The sequence below is a fragment of the Cydia pomonella genome, unplaced genomic scaffold (assembly GCF_033807575.1).
Source record: "Cydia pomonella isolate Wapato2018A unplaced genomic scaffold, ilCydPomo1 PGA_scaffold_199, whole genome shotgun sequence".
NCBI lineage: Eukaryota > Metazoa > Arthropoda > Insecta > Lepidoptera > Tortricidae > Cydia > Cydia pomonella.
The window spans coordinates 82,112-95,532 of record NW_026907839.1 but is presented as its reverse complement, the minus strand read 5'-3'; the positions used below and the strand labels follow the sequence as shown (position 1 = coordinate 95,532).

Genomic DNA, 13,421 nt, shown 5'->3' with positions numbered 1-13,421 from the left:
TTATTCGTGTGATGAGCATGGATATTTTTTCCTGAGTCATGGGTGTTTCCTATGTATTTAAGTATTTATAAATATTTACATAATATATATATCGTTGTCTAAGTACCCTCAACATAAGCCTTATTGAGCTTACTGTGGGACTTAGTCAATTTGTGTAATAATGTCCTATAATATTTATTTATTCATTTTATAAACTATCTGCTTCGAAAACTAATTCTGTGATTTTCCAAAGTCACTTATGTCAACTAGAGTCCGCATAATGAACGGAGTCGATTTTTTTCTTAGAATTCACAAATCAAATACAATCAATGAATTTTTGCTTCAAATGAAATCAGTTTGCATTCGGTACCATTTTTTTTAGTTATTGCGAATGGTGCCAAATAAACTAACATAGTAAGGGAATGATGGTTGCAGGCTCTCTCCAAGTTGGGTCTGATCCAGTACATCGGTGGTCTGATGGAGGTTCTGGTGCTGAGAGTGGATGAGAGCGCGCGGCTCGCGGTCGCCATCTTACTTATTCTATGGGTAAGGATTCTTTACCAATACCAACCTCTGAAATAGACCTTCTTGAAAATCTCTTTATTTTGCCTGTTGAAGTGTCTTTTGCTTAACGTTTTTGGAGACGGCAGTTTTACAATATCGACAAAGTTCCATTGAAGAATTCCATTAGCAGCATAATTTACAAGACACACACAGGTTTTGAATGTATTATTGTACATTTAACATTACTATTTTTGTGAATAAAGTTGAGGCAAAACAGACTGATATTCAAATGTCTGTAAAATTCTTTACCAATAGGAAATCAATAAACACAGACGAAGTCTGAAAAATCGAATTATACTGAAATTACAACAAAATAAAAACGTTCGAAGAAGCTCCCCCGGCATGGTACCAAAGAAGCTGGCAGCATGTCCTATCTAAAATGCGAAATTAATGTGTATTTAAAGAAGGGCCAAACGGACCAAAGGGTCTTATTTGTTGACATTTGAATTTGTTTGTAGACAAATTTTAAACAAAACATGCTTTCTTGCTGCGTCCCATTAATTTGAGGATATTATGGAGCGAATTGCGATTGACCTCGTTTATACCTTAGGAATCCTTTAAGCATTTTAAGTTTTACAAACAAAAAATTACCATATTTACCGTTTGTTTCTTGCTGAGGCAGGTGGGCGGCGTAATCTCAGCATTTGTGGACAACCTACCCATGACAACGATAATGATCAGAGTGGTCATATCCATCGGCAGTAACCCTGATCTCAACCTGCCACTCGCTCCTCTCGTCTGGGCGCTGCTCTATGGAGCTTGCTTAGGAGGTAAACCATCATATTGCATTTTTAAGGCATTTTGGCCTCTGCTTACTTGAGGAGCCTTTATCAGAATACATATCCATCGGTAGCAACCCTGATCTCAACCTGCCACTCGCCACTCTTGTCTGGGCGCTGCTTGCTGGGAGGTTAACCGAAATCTATCTGTCTGTCTGTTATCTTTTCACGCTTAAATCGCTGAACCAATTTAGATTAAATTTGTTGTGGAGATAATTTGTGTCCCAAGAAGGGATCAGTTATTATCGAAAAATCATCATTATACGTAGATGAAGTCTCAGACAGGAGCTAGTAACTATAATATTGAGATCTTCTTATTTCACTTACTTTTTTGACTCGTCCGAACCTTAATTTCTGTAATTTTCTAGGCAACGGCACTTTAATCGGTGCAAGCGCAAACGTGGTGTGCGCGGGAGTGGCGGAGCAGCACGGCTACAAGATCACCTTCGTGCAGTTCTTTAAAGTCGGCTTCCCCATCATGATCGGGCATATGGCTACTGCCTCCGTGTATTTATTACTGTGTCATTGCGTGTATACTTGGCATTGAAGAGCTAAGCACATTCTCCTCATAAAGATCGCCCAGAAAGTCTCAATACCCTCAACAATGAGAAGAAAGGAGGAAATTCTGGCTGCTGCATATTTGTATCTGTTATTCTGCCACTGTGTTGCATAGAATTAAGGAGTTTAGCACATTATCTGATAAAGATCGTCCGGAAAGACAGAAGACTCTCAGTAGCGTGAAGAAAGAAAGGAAGTTTAGTTGCCGCATCTGTGTATCTGTTAAGGAGTTCTGACAATATCCTTACATATAGACCGTCCGGAAAGTCTCAAGTTCCTCTGCAATTAGAAGAAAGAACCTGCCTCCGTGTCCTCAGTACTTGCCTTTAAATTTTCGTATGTGTGAGGTGGTCGAAAGTAGTGAATACACACCTCGATCGTGCTGCATAGAGCAGAAAACTCATTCTCGAGGAAAACGCAAAACAACAAACAACGCATGACAAATTTTTTGGTCGGGATCCTTATCATACACAGAAGAGAGATTAAATACTGACACATCCTTATTATAAAGGACGTCCGCACAGGCGTCGCCAAGGAGAGTCAAGGGGGGTGGGCAGCTGCCTCCCCCCTAGAGAACAAAATTTCTAACTAAATGTATACCCCTCCCCCTCACCTTGGCCATAGGCCATAGGAACTGACCCCAGCCCATCAGCTGGCGATGCCTTTGGACGTCCGGAATGACAAGACACCCGGCTCAGTAGTTAGAAGGGAAAGAGGAGGGAAGTTGTTCTACTGAGGACAGGAGGGAAGCTGCTGTTCCTACCTAAGGAATGCTCCTAGGACTGACATTGTATGGCGAATCCCGGGAATTCAGGTTCTGGGACAGATTTAATGTAGTAGGTAAAAGCAGTACCGAGAGCACGCCCTACTCCAACGGTCAACCCGCCTGCACCAAGCCTCCTTAAAGCCAACGAGTCCAAGATATAGGTATTCACAGCTCCAAGGATCAAATACTAAAATAAGCCTACGGCAATAAGAGATGGACGAAATTAAGCGGTTGCTCTTGGACTTCGGGCAAATCGTCAACTCGTCCTTCAAGTTGCTGTCACCGTAGTGTGATTGTGATCATGGGGCTATAAATCCTAGACAGGATGGTGAAGGCTGTCGTGGATAGCCGACAACAGGCGGAGGGTTGATTTTTAAAGGAGCAGACGTATTCGGACCTCATATGAATTGTGCTGATAAGATACAACAGCCTCCGGGAGGTATTGCCCTTTACCCCAAAGCACTTTATTTGATTTTGAATTTGGAACCCTCAGTTATTCAATAAAAGTTCGAAATAGGAGGGTTTCAGGAGGATAGATGAAGTGGTTTATCTTGGATAAAGATATAGTATAAGTACCCTCCGTAATTCGTAATAATAATTCAGGCTATATACATCCCACTGTTTCGCCCATAGTCCCTACGCTGGCCCAATGCGGGTTGGAGATTTCACATACACCTTTGAATTTCTTCGGAGATGTAGGTATGCAGGCTTCTTCAGGATGTTTCCTTTCACCGAAAAGCTAGGTAATGGTAAATATCAAATGATATTCCGTACATACGTTCCGAAAAACTCATTGAAAGTCGGACGTCAGATCTATTCGTAATAATGTAAAATATATCCTGATAAAGGATCTTACTCTCACTACCGCGACACTTGTTAAAGTGGTCATATTCATATAACATATGTTACTCGTAACATATGTGAACCTGTTATGATATTGTAATTAATTAATAAATAAATAAATATTTTAACTTTTACTCATTGGGCATTATAATAGGGTTGTTTCAAACTTTTTGAAACGCTTGTATTACGTTCTATTTTAACTAAAAGTTGCCCTAAAATTCGACTTTTATACTAAAAGCGGCTTTAAATGTGTTAAATTAACAAAATATAATTTGACGGATGCTTTCGCGCCCAAAACGCTCTTTGAAAATTGTGTGACGTCACAGTTTACGGGTTGACACATAACTACATACACACGTAGAAGATACGAGCTGTCAACTGACATTTGTCATTTTTTGTTTATCGCCTAACTGTCAACAGTGTCAATCCGAGAGTTGTGACGTCATCAGAATCTTCAAAGACGTTTCGAGTTTGGTCACGTGACGTGTGCCAAAAGATATTTTAAATTCAATATTTACAAAAATATGGTCATTACAGGTCCCCTAAAAGTAGTTTAACATGTTCATATAATCCAAAAGAATTTATTGGGATACCATTCTGCCCTAAGATTTGTAGATGGAAACAACCCTATTAGGCAATCAGTACCTATGAAATTTTAAACTAAAAATATTGAACTTATGATTTTAATCCTTTACCAGGCCCCGAAGAACCAGCGTGTCTTAATACGTACTTTATATGCTGTTGCAACCGTATTGAACGCCTTGTAAAAAATGTATTTATGAACGTCGGAGATCTTCCTTTAAACCAGAAATAAAAATGTGGGTTAAGGTTATCCCATCGCCTGTCTAAGTAATGAACTGTCATACTAGATTTTGTCTTATTATATTCTTGTTCAGGCCAAGGGATATATTCCACCCACATCTTATATCGGTTATAATAGTCAAGGTTTAACTCCAAATCTCCAACGAAACATTATATCAATCACTGAAAAAAAATCACTTACTTACGTGAGTTTTTATGACATGACAAGACAATTTACCGGGCCATGGGAAATATAGCTCCCACACAGTTAAACTCTAATAAGGCCATGGGATAATGTCAACCCACATCCTAATTCTGGTCATACACAATAATGCATGAATATTTAGCAATGTTTCCGATTACATTAGCTTTCAACACTCAAAATCTACAAAATATCAAAAAATTGTTCGACCTATGTATTTCTGTTTCATAGAAATTATGAAAAGTGTTCGAATTTCTCCGTAGTTTACTGAAATTAGCGTTCAAGTGAATTTAAACGGCTGCCAAAGATATATTACGCAATTTAGAAGCGTGTTGTGAATGAAGATCATAAAATAATATTTTCAGGGATTGACAAAATATTTTGTAGGTGGTTTGGAGTTAAAACCTGACTACGGTAACCGATATAAGATGTGGGTGAAATATATCCCTTGGCCTGGTAAAGGGTTAATTAGTTATGCAAGTAATTTTTTTCACAATATATGAACAATACTTATTTTAAGAAATAATAATTGTTATTTTTTTAAATATATTTTTGTACATTTGCTGATATATGTTTTTTAATTATTTTAAGACTTATGTAAATAACGGTATACTCGAGTAATTTTGTATGTCGGATAATTCCAAAAATCGCACAAAGTACCGTCATAACAAAAGTCCCTTTTTAGAATTATCCGACGGATTTCGACATATTGAAATATCCGAATACACCTTAATTAAAAATTATGTTCCGTCCATTTCTATATATTCTTATTAACAGAAATTTTAATATTCGGTTGTTAGTAGTTAGGTACTTGTACAAATACATTGTTTTTACTATACTTATAAACTGAACTAAGTAACTTTAAGTACAAAATGTAACCCAAATGATCATTACCAACCAATAAAAATATATTTTAAATCATAAACCTTCCTTAGTTTCTTTTGTCATAACAAAGGAATACACTAGGAGGCATGTCCCTCGACATATGTCGGAGACAATAAAATGTGGCGACTTAAGAGTTAAGACACACACTGGCGACATATCGCGCGCTGTTGCGAGACATCTCGAGCAAAGTCCGGCAACGCTACTTCACCCGACGTCGCTGGCGACACGTGTCGCGGGACATTAGTCCTAGGCTTTATCCTAGCCCAATAGAGTATCCAATGAAAGTATTTCGTATCCAATGGAAATGCTAAGATATTCCTAGATGCCCTCTAAAGGTCATCACTAGTTGGTGCTATACTTTATAGGCTTGTTCGAACTTGAAAGAGTAGGCAGATATATCAAAAACTATAGGGTTGTGACAATTTACGATTCTCGATTAAATCTAAATAAATAAAATATTATAGGACATTATTACACAAATTGACTAAGTCCCACAGTAAGCTCAATAAGGCTTGTGTTGAGAGTACTTAGACAACGATATATATAATATATAAATATTTATATAGTATTTTATGCATCAGTTGTATAAGAAGGGTCAAAAAAGGCGAGTGGCGTGAGTTACAATGTGAGCCGGAACCGAAGGCGTAGGCGAACATTGTAAAGGAATACGCCACGAGAATTTTTTGACCTACTTATACAACGTTGCATACAATATTTTTCCTACGAGTCAACAAAAATAAATCTTAATTTAGGTAAACAAATTACAGCAAAAGTATATAGCCAAGACGCGCGAGCATACCTTGTTACGCGCCCGGCCCGCCCCGGGCCGCGGCCGGCCGGTCGGCGACACCTCCTCGTAACTTATGAGGCCCTGGTACTTGCTACTTGCTAAATTAATTTTTTGGACAGTTTTTTCTCAATTTTGGCCACCGTAGCCTACGGAGACTAACAAGCAACGCTAAGCGGTCTTCGTAGTCTATGGGTGTTGCTATATTACGGGTGTCACATGCGTTTCTGACTTATGAAGTAATTATTTTTACTATGCAACCAAATGAATATTTTGTAAGTTGGCAGCAATGCACTTAGTTTAAAACCGTATTCGTTTTGGTTTTGTTAGGTTGGTAGCCATTAATCGCAGTAACGTTATAGCGTATAAAAGCACAAGAGCTTTTATGAGGAATAGACAATATAGACTTTTCTTGAAATCTTTTATGTATGTTCTTATATTCGTGTTAATGAATGCATAAATGACAGATAACAGTAGAGGAGTAGGAAAAATACTTAAATACATAGAAAACACCCATGACTCAGAAACAAATATCCATGCTCATCACACGAATAGATGCCCTTACCAGGATTTGAACCCGGGACCATCAGCTTCGTAGGAAGGGTCACTACCCACTAGGCCAAACCGGTCGTCTGCGAAGACCATAATGCATACCCAATCGATTCTAATGGTAACATACTTTCTCAATTGGACGCGACTGAAACGATATACTTAATACGAGCAGATTTTTTTATTATTAATTTATTACAAAATATATAAGCATTACAGTCAACAAAAACCAAGGCGCTTATATACTAGAACAATTCATTATATATACATTTAGATATTAACAATACACAAAAATAATACTACTGTCATAAAAACTAAAATTAAATAAAGTAAAATGTCACCATATACATTACATTACATTACAAATTCATGCATTAGTTGTAAGTAATTTTTAAATTAAAATAAAAAGTTGCGAAAACTACACACAATTATTATTTAATAACAGATATCGATTCGGTCGATAAGTAGAGTCAATCTTTTTATTTTTTAATGTATATATATTTTGGTGATCTGTGTCTATTATAATGAGATATTCTAAGCTACGAAGATATGTAATTGTTGTTATATTGGGATTTAAGCTATTTTTGTAAAAAAAAAGATTGGTCTGAAACGTCAATGGCATGGAATAAAAAAAAAACAAATGTCACCCTACCCTTCACTTTTGAAAAAGACTATACATGTTGGCTACGCCATTGTGATAATTTCATACATTTTTAAAATTAATTTAAGTTTATTTAAATATCTCATACACACAACTAGAACTCACCTCTTATATATTTTATATATGGCAACATCCTTTTTCCTATACCCCCACCCTCAACTTAAACCGCCAGTGCAAAATAAAATCCCATCGCGCGCGCGCCCAAAAACTCGCACTCCTCTAATTAAAACTCAAAATACATGTGAAAAAATACTCCAAGAAGATCAGTGACATCACTTTTAACGCTGTGTATTGTGAACAATCAAATTTTCGTGTTTGTGGTGAAATACGAACTCAAAATTGGAGTCGGCGGGATATGAGCTATTCGAAGGTGAGTCCCTGCCCCTCCAAGTCTGGTCCTTCGAATCCTGATCCTTCCTATATAAATATCCCATTATCTCATACATATTTATATTATTTACACACTCAAAAATATAATTTACACGCATATTTGTTAAAAACCCGCAACGTGCCAACATACTTTAATTGATTCGCATCACGGTTATTTCATTTTATTTCGCAACTAGTTATCATTAAATACCAGTTATTTTACTCATTCATTAAAATTTAAAGCATATTTTTGGTAGATTCCGTATATTTCACATAGTCAATCGTAAAAATTTGTTCGCCGCTCGAGCCATTTATATAAATTTATAATAATCCTTTACTATAAATTATGGAAGGAATGAAATCTCCATGTACCAGAAAGTGTCATCAAAAAACCTTAAATAGGTGGCGCTACAATACCTAGAATACTTGAACAAAAAAATCAAATCATAGACAGCGCATTTCACTCCGTTAATAACGCCTAGGTTCTTAGCTACTCTAGCGCTACTCTGGAGAGATTTAGAACTATTATTTATAGCTGACAGCTGGACACTTTTGCAACAGTTCTACCATAAGAAATTTCACTCCTTTTAATTCCACACTCCATACTATAAATACTCTGGCACACCCATTTTGTTAGTGGAAGAAGGCGGCAAATTTATAAAAATTGAATGTCGCGCCTTTTTCTACTGACAAAGTGTCTGAGCCCAACAAGCTACAATGCTTTTAAAGAAAATGTACGTTGATTAAAACATAATAATTGTAAATGCATAATACACCGTACAGGAACAGGAATCATAATAGACCGTACTTTATCTTGGATACCCCAGATTGGCGAGGTAAGCAGAAAGATGTTTGCTTCAATGGGTTCACTTCGCCGACTACGTAACTTCTTGCCATTAGCCACCAAAATTGCGCTTGCACAATCCCTTCTTATGCCTATACTAGACTACGCTGACATCAGTTATCTGGATCTTAATGAGGACCAGCTCAACAAACTTGAGCGCTTGCAAAATCTCTGTATTAGATTTATATTTGGACTTCTTAAATTTGACCATATTTCCAACTTCCGTGTCCAGTTCAAGTGGCTCCCTATACGTCTTCGTCGTAATTCTCATATTCTCAATCTTCTTTATAGCGTTCTTTTCAACCCCTCTACTCCCCCATATCTTAAAGAGCGTTTTACATATCTCTCCTCCGTCAGGCCTTCACGGAAATATCTACTTGTTCCCCCTCCATCCTCTACAAAATATTATACTGACTCTTTCACTTTTCGAGCTGTTCGGCTGTGGAACAGCCTGCCCTTAGATATTAGGTGTGCGAAAACTCTTCAAAGCTTTAAAACCCTACTGAAAAATCATTACTTGTCTCTTTCTTAATGTGCCGCTGTGTTATATTATGTATGTATGTATATTTAGATATGTATCTAATATTTATTTATTTTAATATAGGTATGTATTGTTATATTTATATGTTTATTTAAATTGTAAATGTACTGTATGTACTGTCTGCTTGATGTATGTGTAATTTTCCTATTCCTCTAATTCATTCGTGCACTACCTGTTCTAAAAACTTACTGTTCTTTATATCCTGCTACCCTAAGGTTGTCTGGAAGAGATCGCTTACAGCGATAAGACCGCCTGTTGCTACCTTTCTTTACATTGTAAATCTGTTTTTTTTTTTAATTTGTCTTCTTTGTGGTGGTTACTTACTTAATACACGTAAGTTTGTAAATAAAAAAAAACATTAATTTGTCATTTATGTATTTACAATCAATCAATATTTTATTTGTCATAATACGGTTTACATCTTAATCTAATGGAAAAAATATCAATATAAATAACCAATCATTATAAAATATAATACTGACTTAAAAACCATTTTTGATCAAAAAAGGTCTAAAAAATGTGCCCCGTGTTTGACAGCAAAATGATAGTACTATTAATATAATCTTATACACCGTGGGCCAATTAAACCCGACAGATTTTAACCACGCATTCCTGAGGTCATAAGGAGCAAAAAATGTTATGAGTTTTAGCAAAATTCGCTAAAAAAAAAAATTTTTTTTTTTTGCCGAAAAAAAATTCCTTTTGCGTTTTCTGCACATGAAACGTTATTTATTTTTACACCGTGGTGAAAAAAAATCATTACAACGAATAAGTAGTTTTTTTATTTATTTACACACGAAAATTGCGAGTTTACTTTAAAACTTTAATATCTGTCAGTAGGTATGTCTAAACCAAGTCACATAGTGGCAGCGTCGCAGCTAAAAAGGCGTTTTTGACTAAATTATAAAAGAAACAAATTTTCACAGATATTGTCAATATCTCTAAAACAAGACCGATTTCAGAAAACATTGTATGACATTTTAGTCTCTAAATGCGGTCAAGAATACACTTTTGACATCTGTCGGGTTTAATTGGCCCACGGTGTATAATGTCATGTATTCTATAATCTAATATATAATATAGTTCTTTATTTAATATAGTTTAAAATAGTGAAGTATAGAGATACTTCTAAAAATACGTATGATAGCTCTTTGAATTTGGAATGATGTATGGAAAAAAGTACTTGAGGCGTTAGACATTAGAGGGCGGGCGTAGACAAAAAACAAGAAGACATTTATTTTTTCGCCAATATCTCAAAAAGCATTAATATTTAAGAAATTTGAATAGAATATTCTCTTGTTAGGGTTCCGTAGCCAAATGGCAAAAAACGGAACCCTTATAATCAGAATCAGAATCAGAACATTTATTTGCTTTCACGTATAAATACATGCAAATACAATTGTAAAATATACTCTAAAGTACTTATTTACATGCTAAAACTGATTATTCTAAGGTTAGGTATGTATGGGAGTTATGCATTTTAAAATTAAGGGGTACGTACATGTCATTCAATAGGATTAAGTAAAAATGATAATCAATCATGATAATGTGAGGAGTAATTAGTCAAGTGAATTCGCGAAATATTCATTAATTGTGTAATACGGGCTATTAATAAAGAAGTCTTTTACTTTTTTGTCAAATAATCTAAAATCTTTACAATCCTTAATGTCTTGGTTTAACTTATTAAATATTTTGATTGCCATGTTATTAAAACTATTATTAAAGTGGCCATAATTTAGTACGTGCTAGTTTGTTTTTGTTTCTCAGATTGAAATCATGACAATCACTAGATGTGGGATACTTATTCCTATGTAGGTAAACATAAACACATATGCGATAGAGATACACTGAGGTGATCGTCATGATTTTTTGATCTTTGAACATATCTCTGTGGGTAATTGGTATACGTGTGGATCCAGTAATAAGACGTAGTGCCTTTTTCTGCAAGAGTAACACCGAATTAATGCCTGAGCCGTTACCCCAAACTTCAATACAGTATCTAATTATACTTTCAAAATATGAGAAGTAAACAGTTTTTAAGATAGTGGAATCTGCAATTTTCGAAATGCTTTTTAGTGAGTAACATGCACTGGCTAACCTTTTGCATACTGTCTCTATCTGGCTATGCCACCTCAGATATGGATCAAGATCTATTCCCAAAAATCGAATACAATCAGATTTTTCCATAGGCAAATTACAACATAAATCAGTACTTCTAAAGCTCCGGCGAAAGATGGTGTAAAAACTTTTCCCACAATTCATTTTCAAACCATTGCAAGTAAACCAACTTTCGAGTTCCATCCAGCATGATTCGATTTGTGAACAAAACTCATGAGCAGTGTTCGCATTTAATATTATGCTGGTGTCGTCGGCGTACAAGTATGGTGTGCCATGAGCAAGATTCACTGGTAAATCATTAATAAATATTAGAAATAATAAGGGCCCAAGTACTGAACCCTGTGGCACCCCGTATTTAATTATACCTTCATCAGAACGACACAAGTTAATATTATCTCCACAGGAAATCTCTACATACTGTGTACGATCAGTCAGATAAGATTCAAAAAGATTAAGAGCTGTGCCACGAACTCCGTAGTACTCAAGCTTATTTAGGAGTATTTCATGACTGACACAATCAAAAGCTTTTGTCAGGTCACAGAATACGCCTCCACAGTGGCGCCCTTTGTTAAGGTTGGACATTACCTCAGTTACAAGGTTTATTACAGCATCGGAAGTATTCCTCCCTTTCCTGAAACCGTACTTACATGAAGTGAACAGGTTGTTTTTCCCAAAATGCTTTTCCAATCTTTCAGCTAGGCATTTCTCAAATATTTTGGAGACTACTGATAGAAGAGATATAGATCTGTAATTGTTCAGTTCAGAACGGCTTCCTTTTTTAAATATCGTAACGACTTTGGCTTTTTTCAGAATATTAGGAAAAATACCTTTTTCTAAACATTCATTAAAAATTATACATAACGGTGTACATAAAAAGCTTATGTTTTTTTTTACAAAATTTGTGTTGAGGTTGTCTGGCCCACTCGAGTTGCTGTTTTTAAGGTTATTTGCTATTTTAACAATTTCTAATTCAGATATGGGACTTAAAAATATAGAGTTAACGTTTTTAATCTTTAGGTTATGCATATTTCTCATGTGTTTCTTGTCTACAGTGTCGACGGCGACGGTTGTCTTCCCTACGCTTAAGAAATAGTGATTAAAAGCATTTGCAATCGTATTAACATCATTGGTTTGGCCATTCTCAAGTTGTATCACTAATTTGGGCAGGGACTTAGTACCCTTGCCCGTACTCTCTTTTAAATACAAACTTCCAAATGGTTGTGACCTTGTTTTTAGCCGTGGAAATAGTTTTATGCATTTGCAGTTTTTTTGCGTAGGTTATTACTGTTTTAAGAGTGTTCTTATATTGTTTAAAATATTCGACAAAATGGACATCGTTTGTGTGTCGAGCTTTAATTAATAATTTACGTTTAGTACGACTGGATGTTCTGATACCTTTTGTGATCCAATTGTTTGATTTTAATCGGGATTGTACTGTTTTGAGCGGAAAATGCTTGTCAATTAGAGGTAATAATATATTGTAAAATTCCTGTAATTTATTGTTACAGTCTTTGTTATCAAGAACTGAAAGCCAGTCGATGCACGTAAGTTCGTTATGAAACTTATACGTTGCTTTTTTACTGTATATACGTTTCTTTGTACTTTTCTGTTGTTTTTTTGTTTGTTTGAGCAAAGGTGGTAATTCAAGTATTTGAACGTCATGGTCTGAGAAACTACAGGGGGTAACGTAGGCAGTTACATAATCGCTATAGATTCGTCATGTCCGTCTGTCTGTCCGATTCTGTCACAGCCACTTTTTTCCGAAACTATAAAAGCTATACTGTTCAAACTTGGTAAGTAGATGTATTCTATGAACCGCATTATGATGTTTACACAAAAATAGAAAAAAAACAATAAATTTTTGGGGTTCCCCATACTTAGAACTGAAACTCAAAAAATCTTTTTTCATCAAACCCATACGTGTGGGGTATCTACGGATAGGTCTTTAAAAATGATATTGAGGTTCGTAATATCATTTTTTTCTAAACTGAATAGTTTGCGCGAGAGACACTTCCAAAGTGGTAAAATGTGTGTCCAAAGTGGTAAAATGTTGAACAAGATCTAGTAAGTAGATTTTTTTTAATACGTCTTAAATGGTATGGAACCCTTCATGCGCGAGTCCGACTCGCACTCGGCCGCTTTTTTTTCTCTATATGAATTGTATAACTGTGTACT

At 35.7% G+C, this 13,421-nt stretch overlaps 1 protein-coding gene across 1 annotated transcript in view; it reads left to right on the top strand.

The window, feature by feature from the left end:
* LOC133533685 (P protein-like) overlaps window positions 1–4,338 on the top strand; it is a 50,634-nt gene extending 46,296 nt beyond the window's left edge. The window contains exons 15-17 of the mRNA XM_061872711.1: window positions 415–525; window positions 1,166–1,313; window positions 1,691–4,338. Coding sequence (XP_061728695.1) covers window positions 415–525; window positions 1,166–1,313; window positions 1,691–1,869 — 438 coding nt within the window. The 3' untranslated portion in view covers window positions 1,870–4,338. The remainder of the gene's footprint in view (window positions 1–414; window positions 526–1,165; window positions 1,314–1,690) is intronic.
* The last annotated feature ends 9,083 nt before the right edge of the window (window positions 4,339–13,421 follow it).